Source organism: Callospermophilus lateralis, chromosome 11 (assembly GCF_048772815.1).
Source record: "Callospermophilus lateralis isolate mCalLat2 chromosome 11, mCalLat2.hap1, whole genome shotgun sequence".
Taxonomy (NCBI): Eukaryota; Metazoa; Chordata; class Mammalia; order Rodentia; family Sciuridae; genus Callospermophilus; species Callospermophilus lateralis.
In genome coordinates this window covers 6,328,003-6,349,620 of record NC_135315.1, presented here as the reverse complement: position 1 = coordinate 6,349,620, position 21,618 = coordinate 6,328,003, and the positions used below count along the sequence as shown (strand labels likewise).

Here is a 21,618-nt window from a genome sequence, read left to right as displayed (position 1 = left end):
CCATGCTTGCATGAGCCAGGCCATCCTTTGTAAGCCCTGATGGCTTACGATCATTAAGTGAATGACTGCGGGTTTTCCTCAGTATCTGTCTTTTCCCCCAAACCACCGGGGTTGTGCTCTAGCATCAAATACTTGGAACTCTGCCACCACCGGGTGCCATCTGGCTCTTCAGCTAAGAAAGAGACCATACAGGCATGTCCTCAATGACAGGGCAAGAGGAACAGTGACCGTGCCAGGCTAAGGCCATGGGACCAACCCAGCCCTGCCCTCCTCCCCCAGGGGAGCCAACCCAAGGGGCTGTGGAGAGGTGGCAGCCCTTTCAAGGGAGGCGGTTACTCACTCTCAAGGGGAGAGGGCTTTGGATACAGATGCCTGAGCTTCAACCCCTGCTGTGGGTAGTCTAAGTAGCTAGTTGAGAGGTTTTGGACAAAGTATTCAACCCTTCTCAACCACGGTATCCTAAAGTGGAAATGAGTGCCAGTTTTCACTAGTGCCCTAGCAGAGGTTGCTCCAGCATCCCCACGTGGCCAGCCTGCATTTGCACCAAGTGCACCCAACAGGTGCACAGCATTTCTCCATGTCTCAGTCACCCAGGGAGAGGCCAGGTCCCTGCCTGGTTGTTGGACTCCAGCTGGGTGGCTTTGGTTTCTTTCCTCTGGCAGCTTAGCAGCTGCTTTAGAACATCCTGCTGGGCCCAGGGATGTAGCTCAGAGGCAGAGTATTTGCCTAGTCTGAGCAAGGACCTGGGTTCTATTCCCAGCATATCTTCTCCGAAAAAAAATCCCTGCTGAAATCTTTACCTTCTGGCCCATTATTGCCTCTGTGTGGGCCCCAGAATCCTCCAGCGAGTCCAGACTAGCCTTTGACTTGAGCTGCAGATGTTTTGCCTCTCCACCCACCCTGCAGTATGCAGCTGAGCGGTTGAGCAGCAGATGTGGTGAGATGAGATCAAGCTGTATAGACTTGACTTCTCATGTTCAAGAAGCACACACAACTTTAGGGTAACTTAAACATCGACTGTCTTTTAGTTTGTTTTGAACCCAGGGTTACTTAAACATTGAGCTAAGTCCTCAGCCCTTTGCTTTATTTTTTATTTTGAGACGAGCTCTCACTAAGTTGCTGAGGCTGGCTTTGAATTTGCAATCTTGCCTCCCGAGTCTTTGGGATTACAAATGTGTGCCACCATGCCTGGCTAACTGTCCATTTTTCTCTCCAGTCATCCCCTGAATCTTTAAGTCTTTCAATCCTGTTAGCAGGCATGTCCAGGTACCTCCTGGTTGTGGGGTGTAGGAGGGTGGGGCGGAGCCAGGGACACTTGAGATGTGGAAACCTCCGAGCTGTGCCTTCTGGCAGGTGTTGGGCAGACGCTAGCTGCTTCTGTGGAATGGGTCAGTGAGATGAAAGAGTCGGCCCAGCTCCGGCTGTCCTCATTACTCCTGCACAAGGCAAACCCAGTGTGAGGACTGGCAGGAGAAAGCTTAGCAGCGCCTGCATCAGGGTTGGGTTGGTGCCTCTGGTCCAACAGCCTGTTCTGGTACAAGTTCCCACTCCTGCCACAAGACTCTTCTGTTCTCTAGGTCAGCCTCTCACTGGGCTAGTCTTCTCGAGGGTCACTGCCTCCTCAGGGAGGGTCAATTCTCTCTCCTTTTTTTTTTTTTTTGGTACCAGGGATGATTGAACACAGAAGGGGTACTTAACCACTGAGCCGCATCCCAGCCCTTTTTATATATTTTATTTTGAGACAGGGTCTTGCTAAGTTGCTGTCCTCAAACTTGCAATCCTCCTGCCTCATAGCCTCCTGAGCTGCTGGGATTACAGGCATGCACCACTATGCCTGGCCCAGGGAGATTGTTTTTGAAAGTTCCTTCCGTAGTTTCCTGTGGAAGTGTGATCTTCTGCAGAGCTCAGAAGCCCTCTTCTACATTGTACAATGCCTCTCGTCCTACAGTTTAGGCAGATAGGCTGTGACAGGGGTTCCCTGGGTTGGGTGCACATATACTGCTAATGGTCCCCCACAGAGCCTGTTTCTCTGCAGTCATCTGCAGGGTGACTGCATCTTTGTATTTGACTGGGAAGAACTCAAATACTCCTAAAGTGCACTTGAACTGTTGTTGAACTTGTTTGGAGGTAACACATGTCAGGTAAGAATAGTATCATAGCCAGATGCATGCTCCAGTGGTCCCAGCTACGCAGGAGGCTGAGGAAGAAGATCACTTGAGCCCAGGAGTTCAAGGCCAGCCAGCCTGTAGGGCTGGAATCTCCTATAGGGAGATTCCATCTCAAAAAAAAAAAAAAAAAAATAGTATTGACTTCCCATTCTTTGCGTGGAGGTCTTGCTTGGCCGTATTCCTGCACCTGGGAGGTCTGGAGGGTGAATGGGCTGGGACATGATAGTTTGATGTGTACCGTTGGGTCAGGTGCCTGAGCTGTTGGATATCTGCGACCTGTGTACACGTAATGTGCATTGAGAAGGCAGTAGCTCCCCAGGGCTCGGTTAGCAGGGACATCAGGATGCAGTCCCCACCCTGTCCCTGTGGCTCAGAGCCTGCAGCCTTCACCGTCCCGCGCTGCCTTCAGCACTTACCTCCCTTTGGTGGATGAATCCCCAGAAGCCTTAATTCAAGTGAGAAAAATTAAAACTCCCAAACCAGAACGCTCACAGCCACTCGAGAAGCAAAAATAGAGTCCTTGAAGATTTCTCCTCTGTACATCAAGGGCGTGTTGCAAGTTCAGTTTCCAGTTAGGAAGGGGCTGGCGCTGAGCCGCCCTTAGCCTCAGTTAGCTCTCGGCCCCTCGTTCCCAACAAGCGCAGCCCCTTTATCACCTGAAATGCCTTCCAGGATCAATCCAGCAAGCTCAGCCGTGTGGTTGGCATGGGCCAGCTTCACCTGAACCCGCTCGCCTGGGCCACTCCTAGCCTGAGGGTTTGTCATCTGCCCCCTAAGGTCCCTGTGTGTCTAAGGTAGCCACTCCATCTTCCCCAACTCTCTCCTTATGAGAGGTGCCTTCTTCACCCCTGCTGCATGAACAGAAAAACCCAGTCCGCACATACACACCTGGGCCCTGGAGCAGGTAAGCTCCGGTGGGCTGCTGGCCTCTGGTGTGGCGACACCAGGAGCTGACTGGCGGTGGCATGAAGTGGAGGCTGCTGTGCCTGGATTCCAGGCTCTTGGGAGCTCCTTCCCACTGCTCTGCGGCCACACACACACCGGCTCTCCCTGTTAGAGGGAGACCAGTAAGTGGGCACTTGAGAACCGCCCGCCTGGTGAGGAAGCAGCCCACTGCCCAGGGAGTGCCCAGAGTGGCCAGCAGGGCCAGGTGTACCGGCTTTCAGCTGGGGGAGGAGGGAGCACCACATGAGGAGGCCTTTGCGCTCCCTCCACCCTGGGGCACTCACCCCTGTGGAGGCCAGGCAGGACCCTCCCCGCCGCCAGGCCAGGAGGCAGCTCACTGTCCGCCTCCCACCCGGAAGTTTCCTAGGGTGGCCTGTAGCAGAGGGTGGTTGGCGTGTCACTCTGTCCCATGGGTTGGTTGGGACACAGGGAGAAGGGTCTTGGCAGGTTTGCCCTGCATTCTCGCCTGTCCTCCCTTTCTTCCAGGAGTGGAGCCCTGCTTCCTCCCCCTTTATGAGAAGTGGTGGGAAGTTCACCAGTGTAAGTTACAGTCAGAAACTGCAGCCACGCCCTCTGCCCATCAAGAGGAAAGTCGGCAAGCAGGCTTTGGGGTTTTCCTTTGGTCTTGTGAGGGGAGAGCGGGGCTGGCCCATGGCTGTGTCTCCACACCGTGGCTCTCCTTTGGGTCTTCCTTCGAGGACATTTCAGCTCTTCTTAGTGCTCACCTCTTCTGGGGACCAGGCAGAATTACAGCATGTCACAATCCATGGGTCCCCTCCTTCATGGGGTCCTGGGCAGTGCTGATGGCAGAAGCCAAGTGCCCTGGGGCCCTCTTGGATGTGTGTGTCCTTCCCAGGAGAACATGACACTTCCTGAGGACAGTAGCAGGCAGAGCAGTGCTGTTTGATTTATCTGCTCTTCCGAAACCAGAGCGTGTGGATTTCTCTCTGTTGCATGCTGCAGCTGGGACACAGGGCCTCATGAGTGCGAGGCCAGCCTCTCAGCTGCTGTGGGAAGAGGTTTCCCCACAGAGTGGACTGTGGTGGGCAGATGGTGTGCCGCTGTCCACATGCTGTTTGCTTTGCTAGTGCAGGGGTGCCCATGTCAGGAGGGATGGTGGGCTCCACAGCGAGCCTGCAGGACTGGGCTTGGCCCCTCCCCACTTCAGGATGACACCCACCGCCCCTGCTCCCTGGCACTGGCCCCTCCAAATTCAGTGTTTTTTACACACACTGGCTTTTGGTTCTGCATCTCGTGTGTGCAGAGCCCTTCCTGGGTGCTGGGACAAACGAGGACACAGTCCTTCCCCTCAAAGTGCCTGAACTGTGCTGGGGGTACAGGGTCAACCCATGCAAAAGGAGCAGTTGTGTGTGCCTGCAAGAGTCAGGCATGCGGTGCTGACTGTGTGCTTGGGAATTTGATCCAGAGTCCCCTGGGAGGAACAGCGTAGCCACAGAGTAGGTTAGCACTAACACAGGACTTTGAAGATGGGCACGAAAGAGGGTAAAATGGGGACTTCTTTGCCAGGAGGAGAATTCAAGAGCGTAAGGGCATAGGGGAGAATTAACCTGATGTGAGGACGGGAGGTGGGAGGAGGGGAGGTGGGAGGAGGGGCTGTGGAGCCCAGGAGGATGCAGTGTGCCACACTTGCAGTGGAGAGGCCCCGGGGACTGGGCTGGGGCTCAGTGGTAGAGCGTGCACCCAGCCCATGAGAGGCACTGGGTTCCATCCTCAGCGCCACATAAAATAAAATTTTTTAAAAAAATACCGTATCCACCTACAACTAAAAAATATTGGGGGAAAAAAAGGCCCAGGGTCCAGTACTGTGCATCCCCCCCTGCCCCTTTGCACCATGGTCCAAGCTCTCTGGTCCCTCTGCCTCCTCTTCAGTGACATGAGGGTGTCATCTCCTGCTCTAGTGACTTTGCAGATGGGCATAAGGATGGAACAAAACTGCAGAAGTGAGCACCTTTTAGATGGGAATGGGCCTGCGGCACTGGGCAGTGACATCACATCACAGAGCACCTGGCCGGGGCTTGGGGAGAGGGTTGATAGCCAGGAGGACAGCAGGGTTGAGGGTGGCTGTGACAGATATTAGTCAAATGGCAGGACCCAGAGATTTTGCAACCTCTTAAACAAGGGATTTAATTGTGGGTTAGAGCCAAATTCAACTCTTCATTTTGTCTTTCTGACCATCTAAATATGCAGAGAAATTTAGGGATGGGGAGGGGGATAGGTATCCAGTTGCTTTACTCTTTTGTGTGTGTGTGTGTGTGTGTGTGTGTGTGTGTGTGTGCTGGGAATTGAGCCCATAAATACTCAGTCACTGAGCCACATCCCCAGTCCTTTTTATATTTTATTTTGGGATAGGGCCAGGGCTTCAGTAAGTTGCTGAGGCTGGCCTTGAATTCCCAGTCCTCCTGCCTCAGCCTCCCAGGCCACTGGGATTACAGACATGTGTCACTGACAAATTGCTCTGCTTTTGTTTTGTAATGTGAATACTCATGCCTTCCCACTTGGGGCAGCTGACCAAAGGACATGGTACACTGCCAACCTTAGGTTCGTTTTGTATGTGAAGTAGGTTATGTTGACTTAGGGCCTTTCTTCTGTGAGTGCTGAGTGCTATGGGGTCAGACCAGAGAAGACTTGGGCAGGTGGTAACACAGCTTGGCCTCAGCAGGTCCAAGTCAAGAGCTTTTGACTTGAGGTTCCCCTTTGATAAGTAGCAGAGAGTGTATCTCTCCCATGCCAGAGCAGGACAGCTGGGTCCACGCCACTTCAGGAGGATCTAAAGTGGGGCTCCGGTTGGTGGCCGAGCCTTCAGAGCTCAGCTGCCAGCCTCTGGAGCAGGTGGTACTCCTGGTCTCAGCAAAATCACACACTGTTCAGGGATTCTCCAGGCCCAGCCCAGTCTTCCCACATCTTTCAGTCCCTGGATCTGGAGAGCAGGTAGCCCTCCTGGCTCCAGGAGACAGAGGCCTGGGATCTGTATCAGGAGTGTCTGTTCCCTATTCTGTCCTTGGGTCTCACCTGACAGAGGCTAGAGCATGGTGGCTCTGGCCAGCCCTGTCCTTAGAGCATGTGCAGGACGAGGCTGTGTCCTGCAGGGGGCACCATGCTGTGCTATCGAGAGCCTTGCCCTGCCAGGCTTGGGAGAAAATAAATGTGTGTGGTTTGAAGCCACCCATGGTAGTAATAACTTGTTACAGCAGCCACAGGAACCTAATGCAAAAAGTAGGGAAGGCGTTAGAGATGGCTGGACATTGGGGCCTGAGCAACAGGAGTAGGCAGTGCATTTCAGCTGCACAGGGGACATAGAAGGGCAGGTCGCCCTGTCGAGTTGGAGACTTCAGAACATGCTAAAAGAGTCGAGGCCAAGTTCTGCCTGCAGCGTCTTGGGAACATGAGCTGCCTTGTGTCCATCAAGATTCTGGCAAGGCTGCCATGGGGACTCTGGTGTGCAGCTAAGCTCACTGACCCGGAAAGAGAGATTTTTGAGTGGCCCTGTTTGCACCCTCCCGGGTCTGTCGTGAACTTCAGTCCCAGAGATAAGTTTGAGGATTTCATTAGAAATCAGAGTTGGGTTTTTATTTGTTTCTTAAGAAAAACATTTGCCTGCAGTGACTGGCGTCCCTGCCTCCTGGAATGATTCGGGCGACAAGAGTCCTTGAACAGAGGCTGAGTTTGAACTGATCAATGGCATTTGGGGGTTGGAAATTTGCTCGGGAGCCAGCTAATTTATAATGTCATCTGGGCTAGACTGGAAGACCCAAGAGGATAGGCTGTCTCTTGGCTTTTTATTTCATCTTTTTTTAAAAGGAAAAAGAAAACATCAAGTGCCACATCTGAGCATTCAGAGATGGACTCTGCCCCACTAGACCATCAGGGGACTGGGGCTGGTCCTTCTGCCCAAACCTCTTTCTTCCCAAAGACCTTGGCTCCACCGCCATTCCCGTCTCTGTCCTTTGTCACTCTGGATGCCTGCTCCCGCAGTTGCTGCCTTGTGGCTCTAGCTAATTTGCAGAGGACACCTGTTTCTTAATTAGCCCCAGCTCGAGGTCTGCATCTTCATCTGGCTCCCTCTGATGTGTGAGCTTGCGGCCCGTGGCAGGGCTGCTGTTGGGCGGTCTGCGCGTGTCGGCTGCCACTCAGTGGGCCCTGAGCTTCCCCAGTGGTGCCGCCAATCTGTGCTACTGAGCTTTAAAAGGAAAAGCAGCCACATCCCAGCCCCTGTCCATGGATTCCACAGCTGTTGGTCACATTTTCCAAAAGACCCTTTCACTGCGAGTTCCCCTTCTGAGGACAGATCTGCGTCCCCAGGACCCGGCATGAGAACATAGATGGGCGTCGACTGTCATTCACACTCCACTAGGTTCTTACTCCCCACCACTTGATCTGCTCCTCATACACAGGCCCTCTTCTACCTTTTGGAGGGGCGTGTGCCTGGTTTCTACATGGGGACGCGCTCAGCGGCTAGGATTGCGTCGCAGGGTTTTATAAAATGGGGCTGCTGTGTCCTGAGGTGCACTGAGGAGGAGGATGAAGTTGGACAAGGCCTCAGAGTGAGGGTCCCCAAGGGTAGGACGGGGCCACCCTTGGGGATGGTTCTGTTTTCCTCTACCCTGTGTTTATGTGGTGGAACCTTCTGAAAAATAATCCTAAGGCTCTAAGATGAGATCTGACCTCCCCTGTCAACCACCCTTAGAATTCTGACCCCACATCTGGAGAACTGTGTTTTCGGTGAGAGGCATCGCAGGTCAAAGGTGAGCCACCAAGTCCTGGGCACACCAGGACTCCAGTTTCCTGCAGATCACAGTTACTTGGAAACATTTGTGGCAAGTGGCTCTGTATTTATTCTTCCACCTGACATCCCCTTCTCATCCTTCAAGAGAGAAATTCATCAGTGGAAAGTTCCCCTGAAGTGGTAATTTTCCTAAATGACTGGCTGATGGTGCTGCATACAGACTCGCAGGCCAGAGGTGGTGGCTGTGTGGGCATTAGTTTCCGTGTCCCAGCTCCTGTCCCTGGGCCTGAGAGCCTTTGCCTTTGCCAGGGGAGTCCCTTCTCTGCCTTCCCCGTCACCGCAGCCTCGTGGAAACACGTCTCCTTCCCCTCTCCTGCACGGAAGCAGCACGGTTCTGAGGCTCCCAGCGGAAAGCCTTCTCCAGTTGTCCCAGCCCTGGTGGCTGCCAGGGTGCCTTCACCCACCCAACTAATTAGAGCCTTTTCCTTTAAGCGGCACTTGAGTCCTTCAGCCGTTGTTCTCACAGCGATAATGGACTTGGATAAGAGGTCACAGCTTCTCCCACATCCTGCTCTCCTCACGGTGGGGGCGGGGTGGGCTCACCCCCTTCTGGGGGCTCCTGCCTGTCTGGCACGGGGACTGACCCCAGGCTGGGCAGCTGCCACCGATGCACCCCAATCACAAGACCACGAGCCAGCTCCCCACAGGGCCCCCTTCCCACCTTCGCTGGCTTCAGAGTCATCTGCCGCATCTCCAGTGAGTGTCATCAGCACTAACGTGATCAAATGGCACAGTGTAAATGTTAATCAGGTCTGATGCCTCGCCGGCTTCCGAATGGCAGATTGGAAATGGCACCATCATCTTAACTCCGAGGAGCAGCTTCTAATTCTTCTGCTCCCTGAGCATCCACTTTGGCAAGGAAAGCCTAACGTGCCCCGGCCCTCCCAGTCTGCCATGCCACAGCCACACTACCCCGGTGGCTTTTGCAAAGAGGGTCCAAATTTCCCACAGGGTTTTCTAACACAGGGTTTATTTTATTTTACTTTAAGTAAAAACACTTACCCTGATGTCCAAAGAGAAGATGACCGAGAGGACTGGTGCTCCAGGCCCCTCCCCTCCCCCAGACTCCCTCCCTAATGCAGGAAATGCTCCTGAGCAAGAAGCCCAGGCGGCCGCCAGCTCTCGTCCCCCAGCTTCCCCTTCCATTTGCCATGAAAACGTGGCTGATGGACAGCGTCCTGATTAATCCTCTTCTCCCAGTCCTTCAGAAGGGCTGTCCTCTCTACCGTGCTGTCTGCTGGAGCCCGCGTCCCTTCCTCCCTGTGTCCTTTCTTCCCAGTAACAGGGCATGTCTGGTGTTCCTTTTGATCCTGATCTTGCTGCCATCTCCTAGCGGATCTGCGCTTGTGGCCAGGGCAGTGCTGTAATGTCACCTGGGCCTTGCTCAGAAAGTGCAGTAGAGTCTGAACATTAAGAGTGAGCGGTGGCAGGGAGGCAGGGCTCTGGGCCTCCTGTCCCACCGCTGGCACTTGGCACTTGCCCGCAGTGACACATTTGAACCCTGGGAGCCTCCACCAGTGCCTGGTGCCCTGGGGTGGGTGGGAGCCATCCCGTCCTCCACTTCCGCTGTCCCTCACCGCTCTTCCCCCACCCAGGCCGTCTTCACTCTCCTCCTGGGACCCTTCACCTTCTTTGATGTCCAGAAGACCAAGTACCTGCAGATCCTGACCTCGCTCATGAGATGGATCGGTGAGTCTGAGGAACCTCTCCACTCTCTGCCCTCCTCCCCTTGTCCCTTCCTCTGCCTCTCCGGAGAGGCTGGGAAAGCTCCCAGCCATGACTGGAACGCGAAGGTGGCCTCCATTAACTCAGCCTGGCCCTCTGACCTTTCCAGAGCGCGAGGAGGAGGCTGGTGCCCGACCCGCCTTTCACTGGGGGGAAATTTGGTACCAAAAAGAAAAGTGATTTTTTTGAGGTCACATTGTGTGGCTGGATCTGGGCTAGGACCTGGACTGCGGACACATGGCCAGCCTCCTTCCCAGAATCATGTCGGGTCCCTGCTGACCCACAGGCTGGTGGCAGTGGGCTGCCGAAGGCCTGGCTCAGGCTGTGCCCATTGCAGGGGTCAGAGCGACACCACCCTGCCTTCTTGTGGATACCGCATGAGGCAGCCATAAACCCAGGGGGCCAAGGCAGCAGCACTGTGTGGCTCAGAGTCCTGGGTCTTAGAGCATGAAATGACACCCCGTCCACCATGGGTTCTAACCAGCTGACGCCTTTGAGTAAGAACTGGAGCACAGGGTCTCTTCCCCTTACCAGCGGGCAGTCGGGAGCTTGTTCACTTCCGCCAGGCCTCCCACCCCCTCAGCAGATGCCGATGCTAATGCAGCTGGGCTGAGAGCAGCTGTGGGGCTCCGGCTGCCCACCCCCAGCCTGTGCTCTGGGCATCCGCTGGACACTTGTTTTGCTTTATATAAAAGCAAAGATAAGCCAGGCACGGTGGCTTACGTACAACCCAGCACTCGGGAGGTTGAGGGAAGATGGTTTGAAACCAGCTTAGACAGCAAAACCCCATCTTGAAGAAGAAAGAAAAAAGAAAAAGGATAAAGGCATTAAAAAATGAAAAACAAAAGCAAAGAAGGCCATTGCTGTTCTGTTAGAGAGGTCTCGGGCCTGTGGTCTGCCTGGTCCCCAAGGGCTGCCCTGCCCCTGGCATGGGGGGTTCCAGAGGGACCCTCTGCCTGTCCCCCTTCCCCACTGTCTTTCCCAGCCCCTTTGCCTCCACATCTGCCCTTCCCCACATCAGGACTCAGGTACACGTCCCTTGTTCCATGCCAGGACCCAGGTAGATGGGCAGTGGTGCTCTGAGGAAGGATATACCCAAACGACTTCCAGAAATTCTGGCCTCTGTGCTTCCCTCGTCCCCCCAACTCAGTGTGAGCAGCAAGCGCACAGGAGCCCTCATGCCCTCTTCTGGTCAGGCAGCCCTGCCCGCCCCTGGAGGGAGCCCATTGGGAGCAGGCAGCCTCCCAGGCCAGGAGTGTGACAGCAGACGGCTCCCACTCTGCTTGGAGGGACCCATGGCAGTGCTGGAAGTTCTTCCTTGACTCTGCTCCAGCCTGCACCTTCTTCCCACTCTTGGTGTGTCCTTGTGAGGACGTGAGAGCAAGGCCAGGATCAGTTCTGAGCCCTGCAGAGCCCGCTGTTCAGGTGTGAGCCTTCAGCCTCTGGCGCCTTTCATCATCCAGCAAGGAATGAGGGGAGGGATTCCTGGTCTTCCCCTGTGAGATCTGGTTCATCCTCACCCTGGGGCTGCTGTCTCCAGTTTTGTCCCCAGGGTTAACATGACCACCTGAGTCACGACAGGAGACAAGAACTTGAACCACAAGGGTCACGGGAGCTCCTGGATAGACCACATGGGGACACAGCCCCTGCAGGACTTGTAACCAGAGGTCAGGGTCAGCAGGGAGCAGAAACGCAGGGCACCCACCCTCCTTCTATTGCTCTGCCTCCCCAGTGAGCAGGATTGGAGAAGGACTCTCCCTCCTCGCCTCCCGGCCTATTCTGTGTCCCAGCTCTTTCACTCCCTGCAGCCAGTTCTGCAGCCCTGAAGTGACTCCTGCCCAGTGTGCTTGACTGTCCTCAGCCTGGGTGCTGGCCCAAAAGCTGAGCTTTGTTTTGTTTCTTTCCCTGTCCTGGGCACGAGCAAGGGGCAGAGGTACAGGGGATGCACATGCTTCCCCTGGTGTAATGGATCCCCCTGTCAGCCCATAGGGGACAGCCACCCGGATGATGATAGCTAACAGCTTCTGCAGCACCCCTGCACCTACCGAGTGCAACAAATTCCTCTCTGCTTCTGGGTAGCAATACTTCATCTAAAGAGAGGAGCTTGTGGTGGGCATGGTGGTGCACCCCTGTAATCCCAGCCACTGGGAGACTGGGGTCAGAGAATTGCAAGTTCGAGGCCAGCCTCGCAACTTAGTGAGACCCTGTCTCAAAGTAAAAATGACTTGTGTGTGGCTCAGTGGTAAAGCGCCAAGGGATTCTATCCCCAGTACCCAAGTAAATAAATAAGAGGCCCAACTCATACCAGATTGTGTCAGAGGAGCCACCAATCTCCTGTTGCCCGCAGGCGCAGGGCCCTGGAAGACTGCTGTCAACGCCCTGCTCCCTTCCCATTCTCCCCTCCCCCAGGATCTAGCTCAGGAGTGGAATCAGCTCTGGGGCTTGAGAAAACCGGCTGCTGTTACCCCAGTGGCGGGCTGCCCTGTCCTCTCATGGTGCCCACGAGGCACCAGGCACTGACTGCAGTGTCACCCTGGACCCTCACTCCAAGGCTCTTCTGTGAAGAGGCCCCGCTCACCAGCCCTGGGGCTCCTGAAGCCCTGGAGGCAGCCCCTGCCGTGCTGCAGAGCCAGCGGCAGGCAGCAGCCCCGAGACTAGCATCTGAGTCTGAGCAGGGACCAGCTTGTGAAGGTCACGGGCACTTGTCTTCTGGTGGTGACACAGCTGTCCTGACACGTTGTCTTTGCAGCCGATTGCCTCTTTTCTCCCTTTGATCTGAGAGATAATCAAGTGTCAGGAGTCTCGTGGGCAAGCTGCTGTGGGGGACAGCACAGGCAGCCAGTTTTCTCCATGAGGGACTCAGACCCCTGGGCTTGGAAGCAGACCTGTCACTGACACAGAGCATGTCCAGGAAGGGGCAGGTGCCCAGTGAAGTAAACTGAGCCCTGGTGAGCCAGGCTTTTGTCCCGCTGGGGTGGCAGTGCACCTGGGCATTTCTCCTCTTGGCCTGGGAGCAGGTGGTTTCCTCCTCCTGACCCCAGCCGCAGTGTGCAGGGGAGGAGCCAGGGAACAGAGGCCACAGAATCCCCTGCAGCCACCAAGAGCACCACATGGGCAGCCCTGTCAGGGGGAAGCCCCTCAGTCTGCCTGCTGGACCTTCACAGGTCTGCTAGGAACAGGGGCTGGACCCTGCGGATGGTGTCTGTCCTCTGGGCTAAGCTCACCCTGGCAGTCTTTCTAGAAGACCCTGCAGGCAGTGGTCTCTGAAGCCCCACTTGTCTTCTCAAGTCTCTGCCAAGCTGTCTGCGGAGCTCCCTTTCTGTTTTGCCTCTGAAAAGCAGCTGCGTGGCCCATCCCCGGACACGACCCCCCCCCCATGCTCACCCCCACCCCCGCTGTGCACTCCCCGCCTTTCCCCTCTCCCTAGATTAGGGACAGGCCTTTCCAAGAGCCCTGGGGAGCTTGGGGTGGCAAAAAGCTGGCTTGGCTTCCAGGAGACCAAGGGGAGAATGGGTACCAGAGGGACCAGAAAGCCATGAGTGAATGTGCTGAGCCGGAAGCTTTCTCATGCTTAATTAGGAATTTGTTCTGCCATCTGTTGAAATGAGGCCAGGGGAGATCACAGGCCCTAGAGCTCTGCCGAGGAGCCACCGGCCAGTTCCTCCGAGGCCTTTGCCCTGCCCTTCCCAGAAGTCCTCTCGCTCTGCCAAAGTAGGACTTAAAGAGTTAAATGGCCTTTTGAAACAGCTGCTTGTCTAGGGGAAGTGAAAGAATATGGATGACAAGTGCCAAGGTCGGTTCATTCTTAATGTGCCACAATTAAGTTCTGGGGACACCAGATTAGTCAGTGTGGGATCCCTGGACTGTAAATACCTCTCAGTTCGCATGTGCAAGGAGGGTTTCTCTGTGCTATCCCAGAAGTGAGACTTGTTCAGGCCTTAGGTGACCAGCCCCCTTGGTCCTGCAGTCTGCGCCCCACAGGCAGCCACTTCAGGTCGGCCGAGGTTCCTGAGCGCGGGGCCCAGCTCGGGGGGCTGGTTTGCTGTGAGTGCTGCACCTAGTTGTCACACTGCAGGCCTCACCTGCTTCCCTTGGCATGGGTCAGACAGTGACTCTCCCACCACGCACAGCAGACCAAGCACCCTCCGCCAGGCTCCACGTCGGGGCCGTGGTGATGAGGACTCTCTCCATCAGCAGCTGTGAAGACAAGTGGGATTGTGTAGCAGGTACTCATTAGCCCCGTGGCTGGCACCTGGTCAACACTCAGATGCAAGCCTTGTCATCTCAGCCAGCTTTCACACCTGTGAGTAGCCTCAGAGTTAATCCCCTCAGGGGCCAGTCATGGGTACAGGGACGAGACCTCAGCCTGGTCCAGAGAGAGCTGTAGTGCTTAGTGACCGAGCTGGGTGTCCACAGTGTAAGGCTTCTCCTCACTGCACCCCAGGCCCTCGCCAGCACCCTCAGGGAAGTGCAGCCTGAGAGCAGGGAGAAGCAGGCCCTTCCCCTGCTGGGCGAGGGTTTCTCTCCAGCATGCAGCTCACCGTCGTCGGCAGCAGGTGGACAGGCACCCTGGAGAGGGAGCCACAGCACCATGCTTTGTCCCCACAGGCCCAGGGACCATGACCTTAGGGTCGGAGCCTCCAGCAGCTCAACTCACACCTGTGTGGCCCCACCCGGCATGCCCAGTGCTGCCCAGCAGGGAGTTCTGGGGCTGGAAGGGGCCACTGTGGCATGATTATTTCAGTCCCCTGCCTACTTCCCCAGGCAGACGCCTCCCACAGGGGGACACAAGCAGCTGGCTCAGCTCAGGGCGTCCCACTTGGCGTTATTAAAAGTCAGATTCTTTCTAATAAAGGCTCTTGCCCTGGAATGCCACCGCCCTGCTCAGGCCTGGGCTGTCGAGGACCCGGGCCTCCCTCCCCTCTGCTTGTGGATTCAGAGCAGATGCTCACAGTCTTCTGCTTTGTGTTCCCCTCAAAGTGGGTCAGACGCCGTCCTCGCCAGGCAGCCGCGGAGGAGCTGGAGTCGGCCTGCCCCCCACCACCCCCAGCAAGTGCCCCAGATTTGTTTTCCAAGCCAGAGGGAGAGGTGGGACTCTGTGGTGGTGGCAGGCAAGGCAGGAGACCCCCAGGAGGAGACCACCACCCTGCAACAGGGGTTTTCTGGTTTTTACCTGTCCCCTTGTTCACACCCAGACTCTGAGGGGTGGGAGGCATCTTCCCGTGGGACTGCTGTTATCTGTCAGCATCGGCAGCCAGGGGTCTCGTGAGCCGGGGCCATCTGCTGCCCACAGCTGCCAAATGGCATTTGAGTTCTTTTACGGCCATTCAACTGGTCCTTCTCAAGGGTCTGGGAAAGACCCTGCCTTCCAAAATCAAGGTGGCACATTTGTCCCCTGTCTCCTTCCCTCCCGCCAGCCCTCCTGTGTCCGTGCCCGCCTACCCTGTCGTCTGCATCCCTGCCTGCCCACCCACTTTGGGCCCCTCTTTAGGGCTCTCTGGAGCTGGTCAGGTCCAGCTTTCCCTCATTCCAGAAAAACTTTTTATATGTGTTTCATTTGGTCTTAATTTTATTGTTAGTTTTCTAGAAATTCTCTGCAAACCCAGAGGTCCCTTTATAGGAGAGGCACCCACGGTTTCTGTCCTCTGGCTGTCAGGGCAGAGTGGACATGTCATTAGCCTTTGCTGGGGAGCAGCCAGCCATGTCCTCCAGCCATAGTCGGGAGGCGCCCGTGAAGGCCTCTGCTTCCGGCTACATCTGGTCTGAGCAGCCCTCATTGTCAGCAGCTTTGATCTGCATGTGGCCCAGGTATCTGTGGGTACAGCCACTGGACGAGGACTCCCGTGGCTGACCTGGCAGTGGTGCAGGTGTGGCCTCTGTGGGGGCAGGGGCACCTCACCCACAGCTGTCCTCTGCCCTGCTGCAATCTGGCAGCCGTCTGCACCTGCAGAGCGAGTGGGAGCCACCGCAGCCCAGTGCTCTGGGTCTGTGTCAGGCTAGGGGAGCCCAGCGTCCTTGTCCCGACGTGGCCTCCTCCTCTTCCTTGCTCTCCTCTCTCCCCTTCCTGCTTTCTCTGCATCTTGCTGGCTGCTCAGGAGGGAAGGGCCCAGTGGCCTCCAGGGGAGGATGACGGTGCCTGAGACGTTGTTAGCCATGTCCAGGAAGGAGGTGAGCCAGCCAGCCCTGCTCTGCCTTCCTCGCGGTTCCACGCTGGGCTGCACAGGCCGCTTAGGAATGGAAAGTGGGGACTCTGCCACTGGGGACTCCCTGTGTGCCCCACGGTGGGGAGGGCTGGGGACGATAAGCCAGGATTCTTGGTTTCCGGCTGCAGACTTACTTGGTTGCTCCAGAGACTCACTGCCCACCTGCCTTATTGCCACCCCTCCTGCCACAGGAGAGAGAAGGACTGCTCCCAGTCCCTCAGGGAGGACAGCAAGCACTATCCACCTAGTCCTGTAAGCCGACTATGTCAGGGCTCTCTCTCCTGCCCCCGGAATGAGGAGAGAGCACAGGAGCTGGCCTGGCAGAGGCAGGAGTCTGGGTAGCTTTCAATTCCATCCTTTGAGCAGAAACCAAACTGAGCTTGGGGTGAGTCGTTACAGGCAAGGCCCCCAGAGAATGTCACACAGGCCCAAGGGAGCAATCTGACATAGGGGCCAGACTCACATCCGTGTGGGGCCAGAGAGAACTTCCAAGGGGACCAAGAATGGCCTGACCTCTCAGGGCTCATACAGGAGCGCCATGGCCTGTGCCTAGGGAGAATGGCAATGGCCCGAAGGACGCACCCACTTGGGCACTAGCGAGAGCACCCGTTCAGATGATAGTGAGGGATACTTGGCTTTGTGTGGCCTCAGGAGTGCTGGGTAGGTCGAGAAGGAACCGGGATCGCCGGGGTTCATACAGCGAGTCTGCACAGCCTGTCTGGGGCCCTGCTTGCCACCACCCCATCCCTGACCCCCAGACCCCAAAGGATTAGCTGACCCTGGTGCCCGGCAGGTGGGGTCATCAGTATAATCCCAGTCCTCTCCTTGGACAAGGACAAGTAGGCGAGGACTCGGCACTGACGGGATGTCCCTACCTGCTGGGACTAGGCCAGGAAGTAAGGCTCTGCCGTAGTAGGAGGGACCCCACATTGCAGCGGTTGCTGTGGGCCTCACTCTGCCCATGCTGGCTCCCCTCCTCTCCTTGCACCCACCCCCACGTCATCTCTGCTTTTAAAGGCAAGGAAACAGGCCACCTCAGGATGTGGTCAGTGGAAAAGCAAGAGCTGAACCCAGCATAACCTGAAAACGCATTTGTTTGGAGAAAACAGCCTCCTTCCCTCTGGCCCTTCCAAGATGTGCAGCCTCCTGGGGCATCACTCACACCTCCCCCTGCCAGCCCCTGTCTCTTCCTGTCCCCTCTAATGTGGCTCTCTTTATGAAGTGGGTTAGTATGATTATCTGGGGAGCAAATGCACAGCCACCTGCTTCGCTTTAGGGCTCCTGAGTGGGTCTCATCGAGGGTTTTGTGGCCACGAAGGACAAAACTAGTGTCAAGTCTCCCCAGACTCAGCCTCTACCTGGGGCACCAGGGCCAGAGCTGGTGACGGGCACACACTGGCCATTTGTTATCATTAGCCCTGGCATGTTGATTCTCTGCTTGGAGAAGAAAGGGCTATCCCTCTGACAGGCACCTTGATGGATGGTCTCCTCCTTGCATGGTCAGAGTTGGAGTGGGAGCCCGAATGGGACTTGGAGAATAGCCCAGTGTCTGGGGCGCTCCACCCCAGCCTCAGAGATCGGAGGGTTGAGGGGGCTGCTGTCCAGGAAATACCCCTGCCCGGGAAAAGCCCAGCTGTCACCAGCTTTAGGGGGCTTATGGCCACGGACACTGGGAGGAAGTTGGTTGGGTTCACCCCTGGCCCTTAGGGTCATAACTCCAAGTATTTATGCAAAGTTGTGCACCCTGGGGATAGGCAGAGGGTACAGAGGGTACAGCATGTGGACATAGGTTCCTCGGGCCCACCACAGGTGTGGTCCTTATCCCTTTCGGGCCGCTGGAGGAGGGGAGCCGGGTGGCTGGGGTCAGGGTGGTTAGGGAGAGCCCCAGGTTCCCGAGAGGTTCTGCTCCAGCTCACATCCAGGCCCAGCCAGCACCTCCCTTCCACAGGGCAAGCCACCCACTGTCACCTGAAGGGACTCAACTTACTTGTCCTTTGGCTTTTCAAGAAGGATCAGTGCAGTGTCATAACCCCACCCCAGGTCTTCAGTGTCCCCATGCGAATCAAGGCGGGTACAGAGTTAGAGCTGGGAAACTGGGGCTGAAAAGGGGGCTGAAGGCAGATGTCACAAATTCCCAAAAGAGCAGGCTTCACAGCTGCTCGGCCACACAGCACAGAAGACCCACTGCCCAGCGGAAATGCATCATTGGCCGCTTGGGAAATTTTTAATTTTTCAGTAACCACTTTAAAAACATAATCAGAGCCAGGCTCCGTGGTGCCACGGTAATCCCAGGAACTCAAGAGGCTGAAGCAGGAGGATCAAGGCAACTGAGTGAGACCCTGTGTCAAAAAGTAATATTTAAAATATACATATATAGAATCAATTTTGATAATATATTTACTTATACCAAAACTCTGTCGGCATGTAATCAATATAAAACAATCACTGTGAGTTTTGTTTTCTGGGTCTCACTATTGCTTAGGCTGTTCTGGAGCTCCTGAGCTCAAGTGAGCTGGTTGGATCCCCCAAAAGTGAGCATCTATGCCCTGGGCCCCCCAACTTCAGACACCTGCTCATCCCCCATTTGGTCCCAGCAAGTCCACTATGAGGCCTCTACTCACTGGTGCTTCACCTGGTCAGCAAGATTGTGTTCTCCTTCCCAGCCCCAGGGTGAGTCCAGGAGGTCGGGGACTGTTCAGAAAGGAGGGGTTCCAGAGAGACATGGTGTTTGTTTATTCTCAGCCTCTTACAAGTCAGCATCCCCTTTGCCCCTTGGCAGCTGTTCAGAAGGATGTTGGCTGTCCTGTCCTCTCTGCCAAGGAGAGAGGCTCTGAGGACACCGCCACGGGCCAGGCATCTTCCACAGAAACTTCTTTCTTTTGGGCGTGAGGGTTACACTGAACCCAGAGGTGCTCTACGCTGAGCTCCACCCCCAGCCCTTTTTATTATTTTGAGACGGGATTTGCAATCCTCCTGCCTCAGCCTCCCGAGCCACTGGGATTACCAGCACAACTGCAGCACCTCTCTCTGGACAGCTTTGACTGACAGTGTGTTGAACGCTGTGAGAGTGGATGTTGATAGGAGACTGACCACACATGCAGGTCGCCAGCTTGCCGTGGTGCAAGCTGATGTTAACGTGACCCGCCAGCCTCCCCTCGGTTCCTCCCCATGCCCGTAACTGGATGCACTTCTGCGGGGGGGTCAGAGGCCGCCAGGCCTACAGGCAGGGCAGGACAGGCTTGTGTAAATTTGGCCTTCACCCTCACCTCCCCAGGAAGGGAAAGGAGATGCCCTCTCCACGCTGGCTGCTCGCTGGCTCTCGGGCTCAGGATCTGTGCCTGCTTTTGACTCAGTTCCCGAGATAATGCCTGGCCTGCTGCGCTGTCTTCCTCCCTCCTCCCTCCCTCCCTGCCTTCCTCCCGGGGAGCTGGGGGGACAGCTGCACCTCAAGGTGAATCAATAGGCGAGCCTGCTTGTAGGACGCAGAGGGGCCGTGAGAAGTCCGCGTGTACACCCCTCCGGGCGAGTCGGCTGGGAGCCTGGGAAGCTGAGTCCCTGTCACTGCCTGCAAGGAGCTCCTCCTCTCCTAACCGAGAGCGAGAGTGAGCTGTGGCAGTCACGCCCTGGAAGGTCCTTGCAGTCCCTTCTGATGGCCTGGCTCTCCTCTGTTAGGCCCACCAGGTGGCTTCCCACGGTGGACACTTCCCAACACAGGGTGTCATCCTCGTGCCCCAGCCCCTGTGGCCAGGGCCAGTTCCCTCTTTTGTTGTAATGTGTCTTCTGTATCGTCCACCTGTCAGCGTCCTGTGCTACGCTCAGGTGACCAGAATAGTGCTGACACTCGGTGGACACTGAGTGCGTCTTCGATGGTGAGGGAGGGAGGCGCCGTCCTGCCTGAGCCTGGGGCTGCACAAAACCCACACAACTGTTTCTTCATGGGCTGCTGCTCCTCAGATGCCAGGGTCTCCTGACCCCTCATCACTGCCCGACAGTCCTCGAGCGACATGGTGTCAGTCCTCACTGCCTTCTCCCTCAGAGTCCTCCCTGGATCCTCGATGCTTCTCCTCACCCCTGGGGGTGTGATTTCTGCTGTGGAATGCTCTGTAGCTGGCCTGTGAGAGGGCAGACAACCAGTGGGACTAGCCCTGACCCTGGGGCACAGCAAGCCCACTGGGGCAAATCCCCTGCTCGTTTGCTGGGGAAGTCCTGCACGTCTGGGTGTCCTTCACTGCTCTCTCACCTCCACATCCTTCCATGGCCTCCACACAGTCCCAGAGGTGGGTGTAAGCTGGTGTGGCTTGGATGGCCAAGCCCTGGATGCTGGGCACTCAGAGCCGTGCTCCCCACTGTATCCTGACGGCCTGTCGCTCACAGCTGTCACCCTCGTTCCCTTTGATTTATGAGCAGACCTAATGAGTTTTGGGAGCGGCTGTCTCCGGGGACGGGCCATCTATCTGGGAGGGAGCTGTTGAACTCTGCTCCTGGAGCAGCAGCAGGGGATGGGGGACAAAGGGGTGTGGTGCAAGGGCAGCTGCTGGGCCTGTGCCCCTGGTCTCTGAGCCCCCGGCCCCCCACTTCCTTCCCTTCCCTCTTCTGTGTGTTGGGGTCACACAGGTTTCTTGTACACTTGCCTGTCTGGAAGCCAGGCCAGAAAGTGTCCCTTCTCTCCCCACTCCCAGGAGACAGCCAGCACTGCCATGTGTCCCATGGTGGTGGGAGCCGGGGGCCTGCCTGTCCTGTCCTGAGGTGGGCAGGGGCTCACCCTCAGGCCTCGATGGCCACTTCCTCAGGAAGGCAGGGCCAAACCTGCCCTTGTCCTGGTGTGGCAGCGTGTGCCCTTCCTGTGGCTCGCTGGGCTGACAGGTAGGTGGGCCTCCTTGCCCTGCTCCAGGGCCCAGGTGCTGCCCAGCACGGGGCGGAGGGAGCCACCTCTTCCTGGAGCTGGCGCCGGGTCTGCCCTCCCAGCACCAGCAGCACTTCCGCACGGCCTGGCAGAGCAAGGGGACTTTGGACAGAAAGAGCTGTGCTGGGCATGACTAAGAGGACAGGAGGATGGCCCACTGTCCCCCAGGTGCTCGTCAGGGAGCCGCCACTCCATGAGCAGACTCTTCCTAACACTCCTGGCCGCCTCACGAGGCCTCAGGCGGCTCCTCCCTCCTGGACAGCAGACAGCATCAGGCCCTCAATGGTAGATCTGGGCTTTGGATGAAGAAGATCAGGAGAACGGGCGGGTGGCTGGTCTAGGCAGGCGCCTCATCAGAAGACTGCGAGACTGTCTTCTTGCCACCTAGAGCCACAGCTTCGTAGATGTCCTAGAAGTTCTAGAGAAGTCCTACATCATGGGCCGGGGCTGTGGCTCAGCGGTAGAGCGCTTGCCTCCCACATGTGGCCCTGAGTTCGGTGCTCAGCACCACATAAAAATAAGAAGACAAAGTAAAGGTTTTGCCCATCTACAACTAAAAAATCAAAAGTCCTCCATCATCACTGACCTAAAGGTACAAACCCCCCTTCCCAGATGTCTGCTCTGGGGACCGCTGTTGGCGGGCGCGCCTCAGCGGGGGTGGCAGGGTGCACAGGTGCGAGCTCACTCAGGCCAGTCCTGCCCTTTTGGAACCCTTAATAGCTTGGTTTGTTCAAGAGACGGAAAGCCCCCCGCTGGGCTCTCTAGTCAGCATCCCCAGTAAGCAAGCCACTTTCCGCCTGCGTTTCCTACAGCTTCGTGGAGACCCGCTGCAGGGCAGGAAGGTGCGCAGAGAAGCCCCAGCTGGCATCC

The 21,618-nt window shown here is 56.5% G+C and overlaps 1 protein-coding gene across 5 annotated transcripts in view; it reads left to right on the top strand.

Annotated features, from left to right (window-relative positions):
- The window catches only part of Slc38a12 (solute carrier family 38 member 12), a 51,373-nt gene that overhangs the window by 23,993 nt on the left and 5,762 nt on the right, over positions 1-21,618 (top strand). For all 5 annotated transcript variants that reach the window (XM_076869834.2, XM_076869838.2, XM_076869835.2 and 2 more), the window contains one exon: positions 9,513-9,606. In XM_076869834.2, coding sequence (XP_076725949.1) covers positions 9,513-9,606 — 94 coding nt within the window. The remainder of the gene's footprint in view (positions 1-9,512; positions 9,607-21,618) is intronic.